The following is a 17,926-nucleotide window of genomic DNA, read 5'->3' on the forward strand; positions in this document are numbered from 1 at the left end:
GAATCAGGAGCTGGCCTTGGTCTCATTTGCTCCAATCAACTCCCCTAAATTTCTTCTCGCAATAAAATAAGAAGTGCATGAGTAGATCCCACTTCAATTTGAAAAACCGAATTTCCTTGAAATTACAGGGTATAACTTGCTTTCTAGTGGATTCAGTCTCATGGGATTGGGCAGATGCAGCAATCAAATAAGCACAGACCTCCCAAGTATGGTTGATAACTCCTGTCAGTGGTAAGAGGGAGCAGGGTGCATTCTCTATCTCACGGCTGGAACAATCCCAAGGGACAATGAGTGAATGAGTGAATAGTTCCTTAGTCATGTCATCTTGCTGTAAATGTGATGAGCGTTGAAGGTGTTGGCAATGGGGGAGGAGGAGAATGTATTTGTCTGTAGTTTATACTACCTTCATTTCCTTATTCCATGTAGGTGGAGAGTTTGCATGTGTGTCACTAAAGAATAGCCTCAGAACCGTGTTTGTATCTTTTCATAACCCTGCTGTGATGTGGGCCACACATAAATGAATTTTATGCAAAGGTGTAATGTGTAACAAGTTCTGCTGCCGTTATCCTTTCTTCACATCAGAGTTTGCACAACATGGTGGCTGTCAATTGTGTTACACATTGGCCCTTGTTGCATAACTCTGTTCCAATTCTGGCTCTCCTGAGCAGTGATTGAAAAAATCAGGCTTGATAGTAGATCTAATTTGCTTGTCTTAGTATTAGATTTCCCTCCCGCTTTTAGATATTCCTTATACAGCTGCTTAGAAACTAGTTTCTTTAACACGGTTATGTCTATTGGGGGGGGGAAATAAATGAAGTAATCTGGAATCTTAATTCTTTCTCAAACAGCGTTTTATCCAATACTTGGCATCTCGAAATACCCTGTTTAATCTCAACAACTATCTGGATAAAAGTGCCATGCAGGGTAAGAATTTTTTACTTTTCTATTCTGAGGCAGGTTGCAATTTGCACAGTAACTTCTATGGGCAAAGGAATGTTAGAAATTCACTCATCTTAAATGAACCCGTTAATGTATCCAAATTGTGTTGGAGAGGCATGCTATTTTATTTATTTACGTTTGCATCCAGCTGTATTCTGCAGTTTCATTCATTGGCTCTAGTAGACCAGTAGTTCAGTCCAGGATTTGTAAGTATGGAAGTCCCACTGACTTTAGTTAACTTCACAACAGAGTAAGTATCTAGGAGTGTAGCCATAGAATATTTGTGATATGTTTTGTATTGGGAAACAAATAAATTAATATGAGCATTTATACTAGCTACAATTGCATAAAGTTTCATCATAAACCTGACATTCACCTCAGAATTATATCTGCTTAGGGATAAGATGCATATTTCTGATTGGCTCTCTGTACATCTTCATGGTTACTAAGTAAGATAACTTATCTGAAGGTTGAGGCTATTATCCAAGTATATTTATTTATCTGTAAGTCTTGTTGGAGCAAGGTTGGACTTACTTCCAAGTAAACATGGATAGGATCAGTTTTGTAAGCATCCAGGATTTTCCAGAAAGCAATATTTTACTGGGTAAAATATTGGCCTTGTTTGCACTAAACCATGATTTGTTGCATTAGCCACGATTTGTATTGCAGCCAACACAGCTTGATATCCTACATGACTCGATGGTGCTATAAAGTGTTACAGCCTTACGATATCACTAACCAACATCAGCAGCAGGACAGAGGAACTCTCCTCTCAGTTCTTGGATTGCTCTCAGTGCACCACGAAGTTTCCCTCCCTTCCACAGTGCATTCACCTTTTCTTAACCCTGCAACCCCTCTCCCTTATTATTATTTTATTAAGCTCCAGGAAATGTGCCTTATTAGATAAGGGACATGTGAATACTTATCCCATGGCACAATGAACTGCTCTAGGGAATTTATCCTCAAACACCTTTCTCTCTTGTCTCCATGAATTTCCAAACTTTTAGGGAAGGAAGGAGGCAAAAGGAGACATTCACCATTGATGTGTGTTAGCTGCCAATTCTAAGCTGTGTTTATAACATGTGCTCAAGGAGAAAGGTGTGAAATTGAAATATGAAGTTACTTCAAAGCAAAATAGGCAGGCATGAAAGGGGAAACTTGTTGGGAAGGAACAGGACAGGGAGGAAACCTCCTGCCATGCAAAGTGTGTGAATAGAGGGTAGGTTTTGGAAAGTGGCAGCTGAGAGTTGCTTAGTCTTGGGAGCAGTTTCCTTTTACAGCCACCCTTGCCTTGCACCTCTGTTGCCAAGTAAGTGGCCAGAATTCAGCACTAAAACAAACTAGTAGTTAGTCGGGATGCCAGGTTTTGAAACAACAAGAAACTACAGTTAGCACACATTGGCATTCAAACCCTAGCTTGTCAGAAACAAGCAAAACATCATTAGTTCTCAGGATGGGTTGGATATTCAGACAGACCACAATTAGTTAAACACCTCTGGCTCTCCAGGTGTTGTTGGACTGCACATCCAATTACCCCTGACTATTGGCCATATTGCTTGGGGCTGTTGGGAGATGGAAACCATGCACACATGGATGGTCATAGCTGAAATAGTCATGGCTTAGTGTTGCATGCAGGTATCACTGTTGTTTCTCCATTAGTTAAAATGTAAATCTACCATATTTTTGGCTGCTTAGTAGAGTTCTAAATATTCAAAACATGAGAAATAAACACACTGCAGAACTTGTGTTGTTTGTTGTTTGACTTCAAGGTTATTTATGGGGGATTCTGTCATCCTTATGATACATAGAATTGCCCACTCCTGGATCATGGCAGCTCTTGTTTGTCCCAGGGGCAGAACACCCACTGGGATATAGCAACCTGGTCTAGAGTAGACAGTTGTTTGAGGCTTCATAAACCATGGGTTATGATCTCAACTTGGTTTTCAAACCAACATGTGGCCAGAATTGCCTATTTTGAATGTAGTGGGACTTGATGCAAGCTTAGTAGATCCTTTGCATCTTGGCCCTGGCACTCACTTCTGGCACCATACCCATGACTTTTGAAGCCTCTAAACTGAATCAGAACAGTATGCGATTTATGTGTCTTTGGAAGAGAGAACCAAAGGAAAATAATGGTGTCCCCCCCCCCCCGATGCTAGATAACCTTCCCCCTGGTTCTTTTACATGAATTATGTTTCTTTTTGATAGATGTTCATTAACTGCAGACTTCAACATGTATATAATTTAGATTTCCTTTTAAACCAGTTTTTGTTGTTGTTTCAATTTCAATCATAGTCTACCTCAGAAACAAAGAATCTAAATTTAAAAATTAATTTTTATCAACCCTGGTAAAATGGCTTTCTGATAGTGCAGATTGTTAAAATATTAGTTTATTGGTGAAATACAAAACTTTTATAAAATCTTGTGTGAACCACATAAACTTGTGTTAACCACACATAAACTTATTTTTCAATGAAGGCTGTTAGAGAGTTTCACTGGTTCAAAATGTGTTGGTTTTTATTAATTTCATGAGGCAGTATTCAGAGAAACTATACCAACTTATCAGTGCTGGGAGCATGATCACTATACTACTACAGTGGTACCTTGGGTTAAGTACTTAATTGGTTCCAGGGTACCATTCGCACCCCGAAAAGTACTTAATCCTAGTGGCGATAGCGTGCATGTGCGAAGCGCTAATAGAGCGCTTCTGTGCATGCGCAAAGCGCACAGATTGCTTCTGCTCATGTGCGCGTGGCGGAACCCAGAAGTAAACACTTCTGGGTCTGCAGAGTACTTAAACTGAAAGTACTCAAACTGAAGCATACTTAACCCAAGGTATGACTGTGGTTTCAAATGTGTGTGAAAAAACTTTTGGAGCGTAATTCACACTGAGTAAAAAGTGATAAGAGTACTAAAATAATGAAAAGTCTAATGGAATAGCATTTCATTTCCAGGCTATGATATGTCTACCTTCATCAGACGATACAGCAGATACTTGAATGAAAAAGCACTTTCTTACAGACTTGTAGCAGTTGATTTCACCAAAATGAAAAGAGGGTAAGAATTCCATTTATTTTTATGCTCTTCTAGTGACTGGATGGGCGTCAAAGTGTTTGAGAAAACAAAATTGTCAAAACAGAGTTTGGAAATTTGTGCAAAAAATCATGTTCTGATGTGAAATTTGAAATATGCAGTGGTGGAAAAATTCAACTTTTGGAGTATTGAATCTGACAGTACATAAAATGGTCAGTGGCATTGTTGCTGTTGCAACAGCTTACATAAACCTTTAGGTATCAGTTTGAACCTTTTGGGAGGTCAGAATATTCCTTAAAGTATTTTATATGGAATGATTTGATGCAGAACTTTGAAAAATACTGTTCTATGTATGTTACTCAAAAGTCCCATTGATTTCAGTGGGCAGCAGTAGAGTCCTTTGTTTGATATAATCTGTAGTGCTGACATCGGGTGCCATAATAGTGTGTTCTATGATTGTATCTGTCTGCTTTATTTTCTGTTTTATTTTGAAGGATTGATGGTGTGATGAGAACAATGAATACTGAAAAACTTCTGAAAACACTCCCAATTATTCAGAATCAACTAGATGCACTTCTCGATTTTGATGTAAGCACTGTAGCTTATTTATTACTACAATCCATGATAAACTTTATGGAGGGTGAAAAATGTGTTGTGAATTCACTTTCTGGTGATTTGACTTATAAAATCTCTTTGCTTTCTACGCAGGCAAACCCAAATGAACTAACGAATGGTGTAATAAATGCTGCTTTCATGCTCCTCTTTAAGGATTCCATTAGACTTTTTGCAGCCTATAATGAGGGGATCATTAACTTGTTAGGTATGTGAAACAACACACAACAATTGTTTAAACATTTACCAGTGGAGACCTGTATAAATATGCAGATGTGGTTTTGTTTGTAATACCTTCCATGTTAATTTCTCCCTTCACTCCCTTGTGTTCTTTCCCATGTGTTTCTCTCTCTCTTCCCTTCCCCCCTCATTGAACTTGCACATATTAATCCTAAATTTTGCTGATTCACACATCATAGTAAGCCAAATCTCCTTGTTTATTTCTCCTGGCTCCAGGCAGGGCAGAGTGAAGTGTGAGCAATTGAGCAATGTTGCTCATTTGCAACAATCCATGGTTAATTTCTTGCTGTGGCTTACCAAGACATGCAGGCCAGCCCATTCACTACTTTTATACTTACACCATGTTCAAATAGTTTCTCTTAAACACGTGCACATACCGGTAGCTAACGGATGACCAACACCTTAATAGTCCTGCCTATTATCTCTTCTATTGCACTCCTTCACATAACAGTACACATAATTCTAGTGGGCCAGAAATTTATTTTATTTTTAAACTACTAGGCAGCTGAAGTGTTCATAGGCATAGCTTAACACTTCAGTGCTAAGCCAATGTCTAGGGAAGACTCATTTCACCCTGCAGAATTCAATAGCTGGTCTCTATTGTCTTTTCTTTTGTTGTGTTTATCTGATTTTAAAGGGTAGTGGTGGCTGGAGTAACTTGGCAAAGCACTTAAAGCTTTTGTGTGTGTGTGTGCTCTCATTTTATGCTCCAATGATGGCCATGGTAATATGTAAAAGTTATTGGGTGTGATGACAGCAAGAGTGCATGCTTATGCTCAGAAAGTACTTTAGATATGTTTTTATTATTTTCAGAGCAGTTAAGGCTTTGATTGATGTTTTGATTGTTTGGAAGATATGGAAGCTTGTTTGTCAGTGTTTGAATATGATTGGCTTACTAAATAGGTTCCTAAACAAATTTAATGTGTGTGCAGTAAACCAGAAGATTGTAGGCCTCTTCCGAGACTCAGACTAGCAATAGATTTTGATCAGTGTATTCATCTACAGCTGCAGATATATCTTTTCAGCTGACCTTCAGTTCTTCGGGCTTTACAATCCCTGCTTCTGTCAGTGAAGTTCTTGTGAAGGGCACTTGTAGAATAAACTTAACTGTTATTGGTGTATTCATTTTATGGTCTTGGCTAAAACTGCTGTTAAATAAAGTTGAAATCAATTAGTGACATCTTCAAATAGTAAAGCATCAAACCTAGCCTTTTTAAGTCTAACATACCACTTTATTATTAATAATATTATGTTACTCTTCTTTTATTTACACCCAATTTTTTCTTTGAATTTCATGCTTCAGAAAAGTATTTTGATATGAAGAAGAACCAGTGCAAAGAAGGTCTGGATATTTACAAAAAATTCTTAGCCAGAATGACCAAATTGTCAGAATTCCTCAAAGTGGCAGAGGTAAATAAATCCAGTAGCATTAGTAGTATTTCATTTAGCTCTCTGGACTGGTACAGTAATAAGTGCTTATGATCACAATTTCATGCAAGTTATATATGTTGCTGAATGTAAACATCACTTAAACTATGTACATTTAAGGGTATATTTTGAAAGCTGTTTCTATTTTTATCAACTAAGAAATGCCCGTTGAACAAAGGTTGTGGTTTTTAAAAATCTATCTATTGAATATATTTTCTCCAAAGTTCTGACAAGCTATTTATTACTATTTATGGTAACTGAAATACATAAAATCTTAAGAAATACCTTTCAGGATCTCCATATGAAATTTAGTTTAGAAGTCGCATTTAGAGTTGTACCAGTTCAGAAAGCTCTCCATGTCCTCCCTGTTCCCTTAGCTTTTATGTAGACATTCAGATCCACAGTTCTTTCTTTTCATTGCCACTGCATGTAGTAATGTACATTTTTTTCCCTTTTTTGTGAACCCAGCAAGTTGGAATTGATCAGGGTGACATTCCAGATCTTACTCAGGTCAGTGTACATTTCATATTAATTTAACCCCCAAGTCCTGTGTCCTTTTGTGATTTTAATAGTTAGTGTTCCATTCTATACATTCTGAGAATTCATTTTCTTCCATATATATTATATATGGAAATACATGCCATTTTTCCTGTAACCTGTTTTGCTTCATATAGGTAATGTGCTCAGTAAAAAGTATGGTAATGCTTTTGTTTTTCCTGTGCTGTTTTGGAGAATATTATTACTAGAAATTTTGAGGGTTTATTTAAAAACACCACCACCACCCTTAAAACACTTGGGGTAGGATACCTAAACCTGGTGCTTTGTTTTAATCAGCAATTTCCACAAATTGAGCAAGTGGGGCAGTATTGTTACTTCACTTGCTAAACAGCTTTTCTCAGCTTTTCAGCTTGTGCTTGGCTCAAGATCCTTTTGTTTTTTTTTAAGGCAGAGAGTAAAATCTCTCTGGAGAGATTTGTGCTCATCAGAGTAGACAATACTGGGCAACATAGTCAAATAGTCTGACTTAGTATAAAGCAGCTTCCTATGTTCCTGTGTGTTTCAGAGATTTTTTAAAAATGTAATGGACAGCCAGGGAGGGAGTTGGCCGCTCAAATAAAAAGTAGAAAATGGAGGCCTCTAAAGTTGTCCTTTGGTGCTGACATAGGTACCGGTATGAACTCCTGGTTATGGAAACTATATAGTTTCTTCTATGAGGTTTGCTGGTGCTCATACACCAGGCATATTATTCAGAAGTTGCAGCCACAGCTACAAAGACTTGATGAGGCCTATAGCTCAGTGGCAGAGCAAACTTTATCTGAAAATGGCCCAAGATTCAATCTCCAGGATCTCTAGTTATAGGATACAGTTAAGAAAGCTAGGCAAGAATTTAACTTAAAGAGTTTAGAGAGCTATAACACTGGACTACACAAAACAACGGTCTGATTCAATGTAAAATAGCGCCACGTGTTCACATAACGGGGTGTGTGTGTACAGAATTAATTCATGTAGGACAGCTCCACAAAGTGAAAAATTCTTGCTAGCCAGCTCAGGATCTGATAGTTCACATGCTGCCGATGTTACAACATTGCACCAAATGGTTCCATAGATCCCTCTTAATGTTCATGGATCTTTCCATTTGCTGGCGCCATGCCATGTGCTTCTGTTTCTTTTCTTGTCCCAAATAGGCATTGCCTTTTGTACCTACTTGCGCATGTCACCCATCTGTCCCCTTATTTTTATTGTTGCCTTTACAGTTGCTTAACTCCTGTCTGTTTCTGTCTTCCCAATCCAATGGGACAGCCCCCACAATGTGTCAATTGCCTTGTCAGCCCTTCTGACTTCTTGACTGTTCTAATGACTAGGGTGCCTAGTAAAGGCAAGGTACTCCTTTTGACGGCATGCCCCTGAAGTGGGTCCCTTCTTTAAAATGTTGTGTGTGTGTGTGTGTGTGTGTCCCACATTTTGGGGGCGTCACACCATTAATACCCCACTGAAGTAATGGCTTCAGACTTCTGTAGTTGAATCTTAATCTGACAAACTGGGAGCAAAACTAGGACTATTGTGTTTGTGTGGAGCCCTGCTGAATAATGCAGGCTATAGAAGCGTGGAGAGGGCTTTGTTTTTTTGTTTTTAATGCAAACATGGACAAAGAAAAACAATGGGTGATATCCAATGTTAAGAGCAGACACCGTGAAATCAATGCAGATACACCCCACTCTTTGGGCAAACTTCACTAATTTATTTCAGTGGGAATGAAGTGCAACCACCTTAGTGTGCATCCAGCCTTAGTATGCATCCAGGAGATGTTGAATTGATTTACCGACTCTCTTTCAAGCAGTTAACATGACACCCCTTGTGAATCAAAGCTAAAGTGGTGCACAATACAGGAATCTTCATTAATACATTGTCTAATCCTTTGGAACAACTTTTGCAAGTTTGCTCTTTAGAACTATTACCTTGGCATAATAGTTGTTTTCTTTGACTTTGGGAGGCTTAGTTTGAGCCCTTGCAGAACAGCCAATTTTTTTTCTGTAAATATCAGTCATGTTTTGGAGAAAAGCAATCCACTCCATTTACCTGTGTGTGAGCATCCAGTAAAACAAAATGACAGCTTATGGAGCTTATGGAGCTGAGCCGTTTTAAAATGAATTCAGCATTCTTCAGTTGTGCACATCATGTGCTCTTGTTTCTGATCATTTTGTCTACTGTAGAAGTTAATGAGCTGTGTGCTGGTGAATCTTTATTACAAGTAAATGTAAGGAACGTTTCACTCCGGTGTAGACTCCAGCATACCAACATAATTAAAACAGCAGAGAGCATTATTGGCTGCTCACTCACCACCTTAGAACAAATTTACACCCCCAGGTGCCATAGAAAAGCACTAGATATATCAAGAGATCCAACGCACCCTGGTCACCATTTCTTTCAGCTCCTGCCATCGGGACGGAGATATAGAACAATGCAGGCAAGAACGAGCCGTCTCAGGAACAGTTTCTTCTCTAGAGCAATTTTGGCCTTAAATGGAAAGCCCAGACTTTGAAGTCATCTTATTTTACTTGTTATTTTGTAGTATATTTACTGTTTTTAATTAGCTTTTTGTAATTTTGGATTATGCGGAATGCTTTATCTGAGTGGATGTAGCAACCGAGTAATTTCGTTGTTCCCGCAAGGGGACAATGACAATAAAGATATCTTATCTTATCTTATCTTATCTTATAATAAACTGAAAACTTTACTGTGGAATTGTCAGGGCTAACAGATTTCACCTCGAGAACTGGTATTGCTGAGGTGTTCCTACAGTTCTCTGGAATAGTTCCTGAAAACAACTCATCTGGAAGATGGTGACAGAAATGTTATAACAAGCCTCCTGCCTAAATTTTAAAAAACAACAACCAGGAGAGGGTTCCATGCTCACAGAGAGAGCAATGTTTTGCCTGCAGAAGTACCCTGGAAGCTCAAAATAAAAAGGACCGTATAGGAGATAATGGGAAAGATTTCTGCCTTTGGTCCTGGCAAGCTGTTGCCAGTCAGAATCAGCAGTGTTGGGTCTTATTGGCAAGTTGTCTGACCTGATGTAAGGCAGCCACTGTTCATTTCGCTCAGTTATGAGATTATGGTGGAAAGTAGATGTGGAGGCTTTGAGGCCATTGTCCTTCCTCTCTATGTATGTACCATACATAAAAGTAATTTCTTTTGTATTTGGAGTGGAAAAATGTAAAGAAGAAGTAGTAGTTTGCATTCCTGCATACATTTGATAAGAATTTTCACTTTAGGCTCCCAGCAGTCTGCTTGAAGCTTTGGAGCAGCATCTGGCTTCACTGGAAGGGAAGAAGACAAAGGAGGTTTCAGCTGCTAGCAGGTAAATAGGCAGGCGGACTGCAACCAGAGCATTGATTATTGGTATATTGGAGTGTTGAAGTATAGTATGTTCTCATCTCTTTTATAGTCTTGTTTTTTATGACTTCAATGTAATGTAGCAGAATTGTTTCTTCTCAAATAGTAAGGGCAAAAGTGGGTGATAACACCAAAGCAATAATGCAAAGCAGGCTGTTAAGTTGCACAGAAGATTTATTGAATTGTAGAACTATCCCAAAGCATCTCCTGCTATCACCTGCCTTTAAGAATGGGTGGATGGAATTATGGGGTGAAATGGGAAAAATAATTCATTTTTCCCACACTCCCTGAAAAAACACACAAAAAGAACCTAGTGAATTCCTCAGTTCTCCACCTAAATGACTTAGTACTGTCTACATGCATATGGCCATCTTGGTAGCTGTCTCACACATGTGGAATTCCCCTCCCTTTGAGATCTGTCTTATCTCTTGCAAGCACTCTAAAAATCTTTATTTGGATTTACTTTGGATTATCAGACAAACTAGATCATTTTTCATTGCGAAGTATACTCTAAACAGCGGTACCCAAACGACCATGGACCACTTGAGAATGCTGATGGGCTCAGTGGATTATCTAATAATTTTTCTGCCATTTGTAACAATTGTAATATGTTGTGCTTATTTTATTGTAATTTGTTGTATTTTGTAATCCAGTTCAAGTGCATAAAAAAGCATGGTAAACATGGATACTTTGAGATATCATGTTTCCCACTCATTTACTTGGATTTAAGTCCCTCTCAGTTAAGTGAGATTTCTTCCCATAGGATCCCAGATGTTATGCCCTTTTATCATTCTTTGCCAGGTTAATTTGGAGAAGACTAATGTTGTAGTGTTCTGAATTCTGTCCTGTTTCCCCCTTCCTCGTGAACTATCTAGGTGATGCTTGAAGCTTCCTTCAAGTTCAAAGATGTTAAATATGTGGTCCTTTTCCTTTAAATTTTCAGAGCAAGCACCCTATCCAGTGCCGTTTCTACACTTGCCAACACAGGAATGTCCTTCACTAAAATGGACGAAAGAGAGAAACAGCAGGCATTGGAGGAGGAGCAAGCTAGACTTCAAGCACTGAAGGTACTGCTTCTGGTTTTGTTGGACATGCAGAGTCAGAAAATGTGTAAGCTAGTTTGGCAGCTGCACTTCACAAACCCTTGTAAAAAGTAACTTGGCTCTGTGTCTTGTTAAAGTGAGGTAGGGGTGTGTGTGTGTGTGTGTGTGTGTGTGTGTGTGTGTGTGTGTGTGTGTGAAAGAGTGCTTTGAGTGTTTTTGGAATGGCCATATGCTGCAGCCTTAGCTTCATCTTGATCACAGCATCAAATCTGTGACCTATTTTTAAAAATCTGTAAATCTTGGATTCACAGATCAAGCCAAAGCTGAGCACTTCCATGTCTCACTGAGCTTGATGTGGAAAGAGCCAACCAAATTCTTCATGAAATCAATGTGATTTAAAAGTGATTAGCTTTGGCTGGATCATGGCCTTAACTCATGAACAGGACAGTCTCACTGATTTTCATGACAGTGGAGTATGGTTGGATTACATCATAACACTCTGTAGAATGGTGACGTGGATTAACTTCGCAAGATAGTTAAGTTTCATTGTTGGTGTACTTGCATTCTGAAAAACTCACATAATGTAAAATTTGAATTATCTTGCACAACTCTTTTAGGAACAGCGATTGAGAGAGATTTCTGTGGTGTCAAATTCAACTTCTACATCTGCCTCTCCAAGCACTTTATCAGGGAAGAGTGTAAACACCAACTCTGCACCTGTTGACCTATTTGCAACACCTGCTCCAACCACCAATAGGTGAGGAATATTTCAATATCGGGTACAAATAATCTAGAGTCAGAACTTTAATTATTCATATTATGTTACTGGAACACATTCCCAAGTGGAAACTCAGAATGCTTTGTGGGAATTGAAGAGAACAGGCACTTTTGCATAAAGGTTTTAGACTCTCATTCATTGTTTTACTGAAGAGAAACTTGACTAAGTTCCTTTGTTAAAAAAGGAATTGTAACCTTTCTCCTTCCCTTTTACAATAATCTTTGTAAGCAATTAATTGAAACATTAGGATTGAATACTGAACGTCAAGAAACATTAGGATTGAATACTGAACGTCAAGATTTATACAGTCATTTTTAGATATATAACATAGAAGTGAAGCCAGCAAGAAAAAAATGTACAAGAAGTTGCTCAAATCTGACTTTGCAATGAGAAATGAATGTATGAGATCAGGAATCAAAGGTTGAACATAGTGCTGTCCAAACCTCTAGCCTTAAATTAATATGGCATTCCTCCGTGCATTAATAATGACCCCACCCAGTCAATAACTGGATTGTAGACTTTTTCCAATTTAGCAGTCATATCATGCTTATCCTGCAGTTCCAAGCAGTTGACAATCAACAGCCACAAGAACAATAAATAAAACCAATATAAAAGCCACATAAAATTTCCACCTTAAAGTGTTACAAACCAGCAGCAGGAGAACAAACATTAAAACCAATTGAAGATTAAAATAGTCAAATAAAACCAGGCCAGATGCTGAAGGCCTTCCTTCACCATTTATTGGAAGGCCTATAAAGAGGAGTCCAAACAAGCCTACAGAATCTTCTGCAGCACAAGCCTGGCATTGACAGTATTGTTGGGGTGGCAGTGGGTTTAATACTTGTTTTACTGTTGTAAACAAAATCTATCTTGGAGAGTAAGATTCTTGGAGGATCTCATCAAATCAAATTTGTGTTGTAAAGTAAAATTTCAAGTTATTTCTCTCATGTCAGTGGATGTATATGCAAGCATTTCTTGCTTAAGTATGTCATTTATAGCTGACAACCTTCTTGGAACTTTCAGCATGCCCAACCTTTCTACTGATCTCTTTGATCTCCAACCTGCATTTGTTCCAACGGTACAGAGTACTCCAGCCATAGCAACATCAGCAGGCAATGCCTGGGGAGGTAAGTTTACTGCTGTGGTTAAACAAAACATTTACAGTCCTTGGAATTAATTGTCTTTACCCTTTCAGATTGTCATACATTCCTGAATGCACAGCTAATCTTATGTTGCCATGTAAACTAGTTACCTTTATTAATAGCTGTGGAATAGAAACATGTAATGATAACAGCAGCTATTATTGTACTCCAAAATTATTGCTGTTTTTTTCTTTCAAGGAATGTGTCAGTTTATCTTTGTTTTCTTTCCAGTTTTATTAGATACATAAGCATCTGCAAATTTTGTCTGCTGAGGGTACATTACATAGGGTGTAACACAGGCCCATGCAGAGCTTGTCTAAAGCCAAGGATAGGAGCGTTGTTAGAATAAAGTTTTAAAGTCAAACAAAAAAAAGCAGTTATTCCCTGGCAGAGCCCCCCGAGGCCTAGGGCAGGTGCACCCGGCTGTTCCCCCCCCCCACTGCCACATGGGCCTGGTGTAACATCTTCTCTGTATCTCCTGGTGTGTGTTCTGAACTGTTAGGTCATTGTGAACCAGTTTTCCATAGTAAATGAAACATGTAATAGGAGCAGAGAACATAACAGAACGTTTGTGGTCTGTGGGTATTTGTAACCGTTCCACTTTGCATTTCTGAGTTCTACATCCAAAACCTTAGCTGCTGTCAACTTGAGGTAGGAAGTTTGGTCTTCATGGAGTTGCCTTTCTGGCCAACATGTTCCTTGCTTCTGGGGGCAGGTGGTTAAGCTGTCCACTTGTTAACTTTTCTCATAAGCAGAGTGACCTGTAGGGTTTTCTGGCACTACATTTTCCTTCCCCAAACCTCTGGCTCAGAGGTGTATGATGCACAAGAGAGGATATCTGTGAGCACAAGTCTGTGACATGATCTTACTGTGCCTATAGTTGAGGGTGGGAAGTAGCTTCTCAACAACCAGTTTGGACTGTATCTGTGCCATAACCGAATTTTCTATATGTTGAGGACATAACTATTTTGTGAGCAAGTCAGTGAGGCTCAAGTAGAAATAGCAACTGCTTGGTTTAAAGACCTGGAAGTGTATTCTGGTGTAATATATGTTTCCTGCTCCCAAATGATTGTGCCCTTTTGTATGAAAGACAAAACTGGTATGAATTTCATTCATTTGGGTGAGCAGACCAATGAGAAACAGCCTTACACAAAACCGTGTTAAGTACTTACCATCCTGCTTCTGTGAACACCCCATGTTGTTCAGTGTGTCTTCTCTCTTGAGTACTACTTGTGTTCTAGTTTTACTTCTTTCCCTTTCTTTCAACCTAATGCTGTATCTGAAAGGAACTTTCTCATCCACAAATGGTTGTGTTGGGTCTCCACCCCACCTGGACCTCTTTGATATGAAGCCAGTTGAAGAAGCTGTAAAAAGTACCACCCCTTTTGTGACATCCACCTTTACATCCAAACAAACAGTGGAACTGTTTAGTGGTAAAACATCCTCTATTCCCCCCCCCAAATATACATTATTATAATGATTCTAATATTTCTAATTGTATTAATTCTTAGTTTCTACCTTAATTTTCTTAGTTTCAACTCAAAACTACATTACAACTGCTAATTATTAGTCATATAACTGTGACAATTTTAATTAAGAATCAAAATTGTGCACTTTAAATATGCAAAATTGCATGTGTTACTTTTGACATGTTCATGACCATAACTTTTTTATTTTTTTAAAAAAAGTATGTGTGTGTGTGTGTGTGTGTGTGTGTATGTGTGTATATATATATATATATATATGTATGTATGTATGTATGTATGAGATTGGGTTTCCAAAGTTCTATAATTCACTAGATGCCCCTTCTTAAATCTGGTGTCTGCTTTGTTCCTTTCTTTCTCTATACTACCCTGTACTTTTCTTATAAATGGTTACATAACATCAGCCTCTTAGAATAGCAGAACTATTTAATGACAACAGTACCAATATTTTTTATTATCATTTGTAGGATATTCCCTTAATTCGGTGCCACAGAATACTGCCTCTTCAACAGTCAGTGTGGATTTTGATGCTGTATTTGGTGGCAAATCAGCAGTACAAGAATTTAGAACTGCAACAGGTAAAGCTATTTAATGTGTTTCAAATTTCTGCATTTTATAAAGCCAGCAGCTATCTTTATTTGTCTAGTTATATAGGTCATTGGATTCAATATTTGCCTTTTTATCAGATAATTATTTTATATAATGTCAGTCTGTAAAACACTGCTTTCCAGAATGCATGGAAGGCAGAGCACCAATACTTCACATGTATGGACAGCTAGTAGCTAAGGAGTGGGGAGCAAATGAATAAACCTGCCTGGCAAATTTCCTCCTTGTCATTTACTGCTCAGCCATAACTTTTATCTGTATGTTTCCTTTCCTTGAACATGCATGAATAGCTTTTCCTCAGAGTCCTGGGCTGCTAAATGTTGTTGGCATTTCCATTAGGCTGGGGAGACCTGTGGCCCTCAAGATATTGCTGATCTACATCTTCCATTGTCCCTGACCATTGGCCATTCTGGCTGGGATTGATGGGCATTGGAATCCAAAAACAATTGGAGGGCAGCAGGAATGCCCACTGTTGTATTAGACATTAAAGCTCAGCCACAAGAGGAGGGGAGAATAGTCTTTGCTCTTTTCTACTTGCTAGTTAGTCACTTGCTGACTCACCATGCTGCCTAATCTTTGAGATGAAGTCATACTTTAATTTTGCTTAAATAGTGTGTCAAATGGTTTTATTCACTGGAGGGTGCCTGTCTTTTTAAACTGATGGACTTAAATAATTTAAATTTAAAAATTCTAAGCTCCTTAGAATGTTTCTGATTAAATTGTCTTTTAGAAAAAAGTTACCTGCCCCAAACTACAAGTGCTTAGTTCTGTTTCCGCTACTCTAATACCCATTGTGATTGTCCTTTTCTTTTTCTGGTATATTTCAATGTGGCGTTCCGGATCATGGATTTCAATGGGTAAGTTTATAAAGTGATTGTAAGTTTAAGGCTGCAATCCCATGCATGCTTAACCTGGGAGTGAGCCCCATTGAATAGCACAGGATTCTGTTCTCTGTAAACATGAATAAGTTTGTGCTGCCCCTGGTCTCTGCCCTTAAGCGTAACCCAGGAAGTAGAATCCAGGGCTTTAGGGTTCTCTGAAAGGCAGCTTCTTACTCATAGCAATGATTTTACATAGAAAGGCCACCTGGGAATTTATAGGTTGTGAGCAGGAAACTGCTCCTCAATGAGCACCTGTAAAGGCGTTCGTGCAGAGATTAGTCTGATTGTTGTACAGGCCAAAAATGCTTCTCTTACCTTCTTCAAATGCACGTGCTTCCAGAGTTTTCTGGGCACTCAGTATTGTGTTCAAGTGCAAGGGAGGGAATGAATTTGATTGTAAAAGAATACATGCCCAGATCAGAACCCTCAATTGAAATGGATGTAGAGCTATGTTAGATTGCAGAGGACAAAACTCAACTCCTGCGACTATAGGAATGCATTGTCTTTAAGCAGGCATCCCCAAACTTCGGCCCTCCAGATGTTTTGGACTACAATTCCCATCTTCCCCGACCACTAGTCCTGTTAGCTAGGGGTCATGGGAGTTGTAGGCGAAAACATCTGGAGGGCCACAGTCTGGGGATGCCTGTCTTAAAGCATACTGGAACATAAGATGAGCCCTGTTTAATCAGATCAGAGACCTATTTAGAGACCCAGATCAGAAAACCCAGGCAGGCATTCAGGATGGGGTTGCACTTCCTCGGAAGTAGCACATCCACAGCTTGGGCCTGCTCCTAGATTCAACACTGTCACTGGAAGCTCAGGTGACTTCTGTGGCCAGAACCCCTTTTTCCAGCTCTGGGTGTTCTGCCAGCAATGGCCCTGTTTAGACAGAAATGACTTGGCCACTGCACTTTATGCTCTTGTAACTTCCAGATTCAATTACTGTGATGTGGTCTATGTGGGGCTGGCCTTGAAGGCAACTCTAAAACTTCAACTGGTCCCAAATGCAGCAGCCAGATTCTGTTTAGATCTCACATAACTCCTGTTTTAAAACGGCTGCACTGGTTGCTAGTTTGTTCCCAGGTGCTCACAATTAATGAGTAAAGCCCTAAAACACTCAGGCCCTGAATAATTGAAAGACTGCATTCTTCTCTACAGCCCTGTCAGGTGTTAAGATTGGCAGAGGGGCCCTGCTGATTCTATTCCACTGCCCCCAGAAGCTTGGGGTGGAGTGCCTGGGAGAGTGAATTCTCTGTGACAGACCCTAAATTGTGGAACTTGCTCCCCATAGAGATGTGTCTGGTATCTTCATGATATGTTGAAGACATACATCTCTTTACCCTGACTTTTGACACCTGAGTTAAATATATATTTAGTTCCCAACTTATTTCTGTGATTTTAAGTTGCTTGTTTTTAACATTTTGCTTTAATTGTTGAAATCTGCCTTGAGGGTAAAGGATGGGTAATAGTAATAGTCTACCACAGTGTTTCTCAACCTTTTTTGGGCCAAGGCACACTTGTTCCATGAAAAAAATCACGAGGCACACCACCATTAAAAAAGTTTTAAAAAATTAACTCTGTGCCGCCCTATATTGACTATATAATTATGACTGTAAGAAACACTTGCCAATTGCTGTGTTGGTTGCAATCTCCTGTAATAAGGCTTCACAAGCCGCTGATTTCTCTGCCAGCAGAATCCTTTGCTCAGCAAGTTTCAGGTTGAGCTCATCCAGCCAGCTTCTTTAAGTTTGTCTAAAACCACCCTCCCGTGGTGGTGGCTGTTGAGAGCTGCGCTTGCCCCGCGTCGTGACCCGGCCGGCTTCCTTTCCGGCGGGTCAGTGTTGAA

The 17,926-nt window shown here is 39.1% G+C and overlaps 1 protein-coding gene across 2 annotated transcripts in view; it reads left to right on the forward strand.

The window, feature by feature from the left end:
• Nucleotides 1-17,926, forward strand: part of LOC118078199 (phosphatidylinositol-binding clathrin assembly protein) — a 56,779-nt gene that overhangs the window by 18,419 nt on the left and 20,434 nt on the right. Inside the window, exons 3-14 of one of the 2 annotated variants that reach the window (XM_035101946.2) lie at nucleotides 849-924; nucleotides 3,894-3,996; nucleotides 4,467-4,560; nucleotides 4,681-4,792; nucleotides 6,128-6,234; nucleotides 6,721-6,762; nucleotides 10,026-10,111; nucleotides 11,090-11,213; nucleotides 11,807-11,946; nucleotides 12,991-13,094; nucleotides 14,396-14,542; nucleotides 15,061-15,171. In XM_035101946.2, coding sequence (XP_034957837.1) covers nucleotides 849-924; nucleotides 3,894-3,996; nucleotides 4,467-4,560; nucleotides 4,681-4,792; nucleotides 6,128-6,234; nucleotides 6,721-6,762; nucleotides 10,026-10,111; nucleotides 11,090-11,213; nucleotides 11,807-11,946; nucleotides 12,991-13,094; nucleotides 14,396-14,542; nucleotides 15,061-15,171 — 1,246 coding nt within the window. The remainder of the gene's footprint in view (nucleotides 1-848; nucleotides 925-3,893; nucleotides 3,997-4,466; nucleotides 4,561-4,680; nucleotides 4,793-6,127; nucleotides 6,235-6,720; nucleotides 6,763-10,025; nucleotides 10,112-11,089; nucleotides 11,214-11,806; nucleotides 11,947-12,990; nucleotides 13,095-14,395; nucleotides 14,543-15,060; nucleotides 15,172-17,926) is intronic. The other variant, XM_035101947.2, reaches the window with a different exon arrangement.

The sequence above is a fragment of the Zootoca vivipara genome, chromosome Z (assembly GCF_963506605.1).
Source record: "Zootoca vivipara chromosome Z, rZooViv1.1, whole genome shotgun sequence".
Lineage (NCBI taxonomy): Eukaryota > Metazoa > Chordata > Lepidosauria > Squamata > Lacertidae > Zootoca > Zootoca vivipara.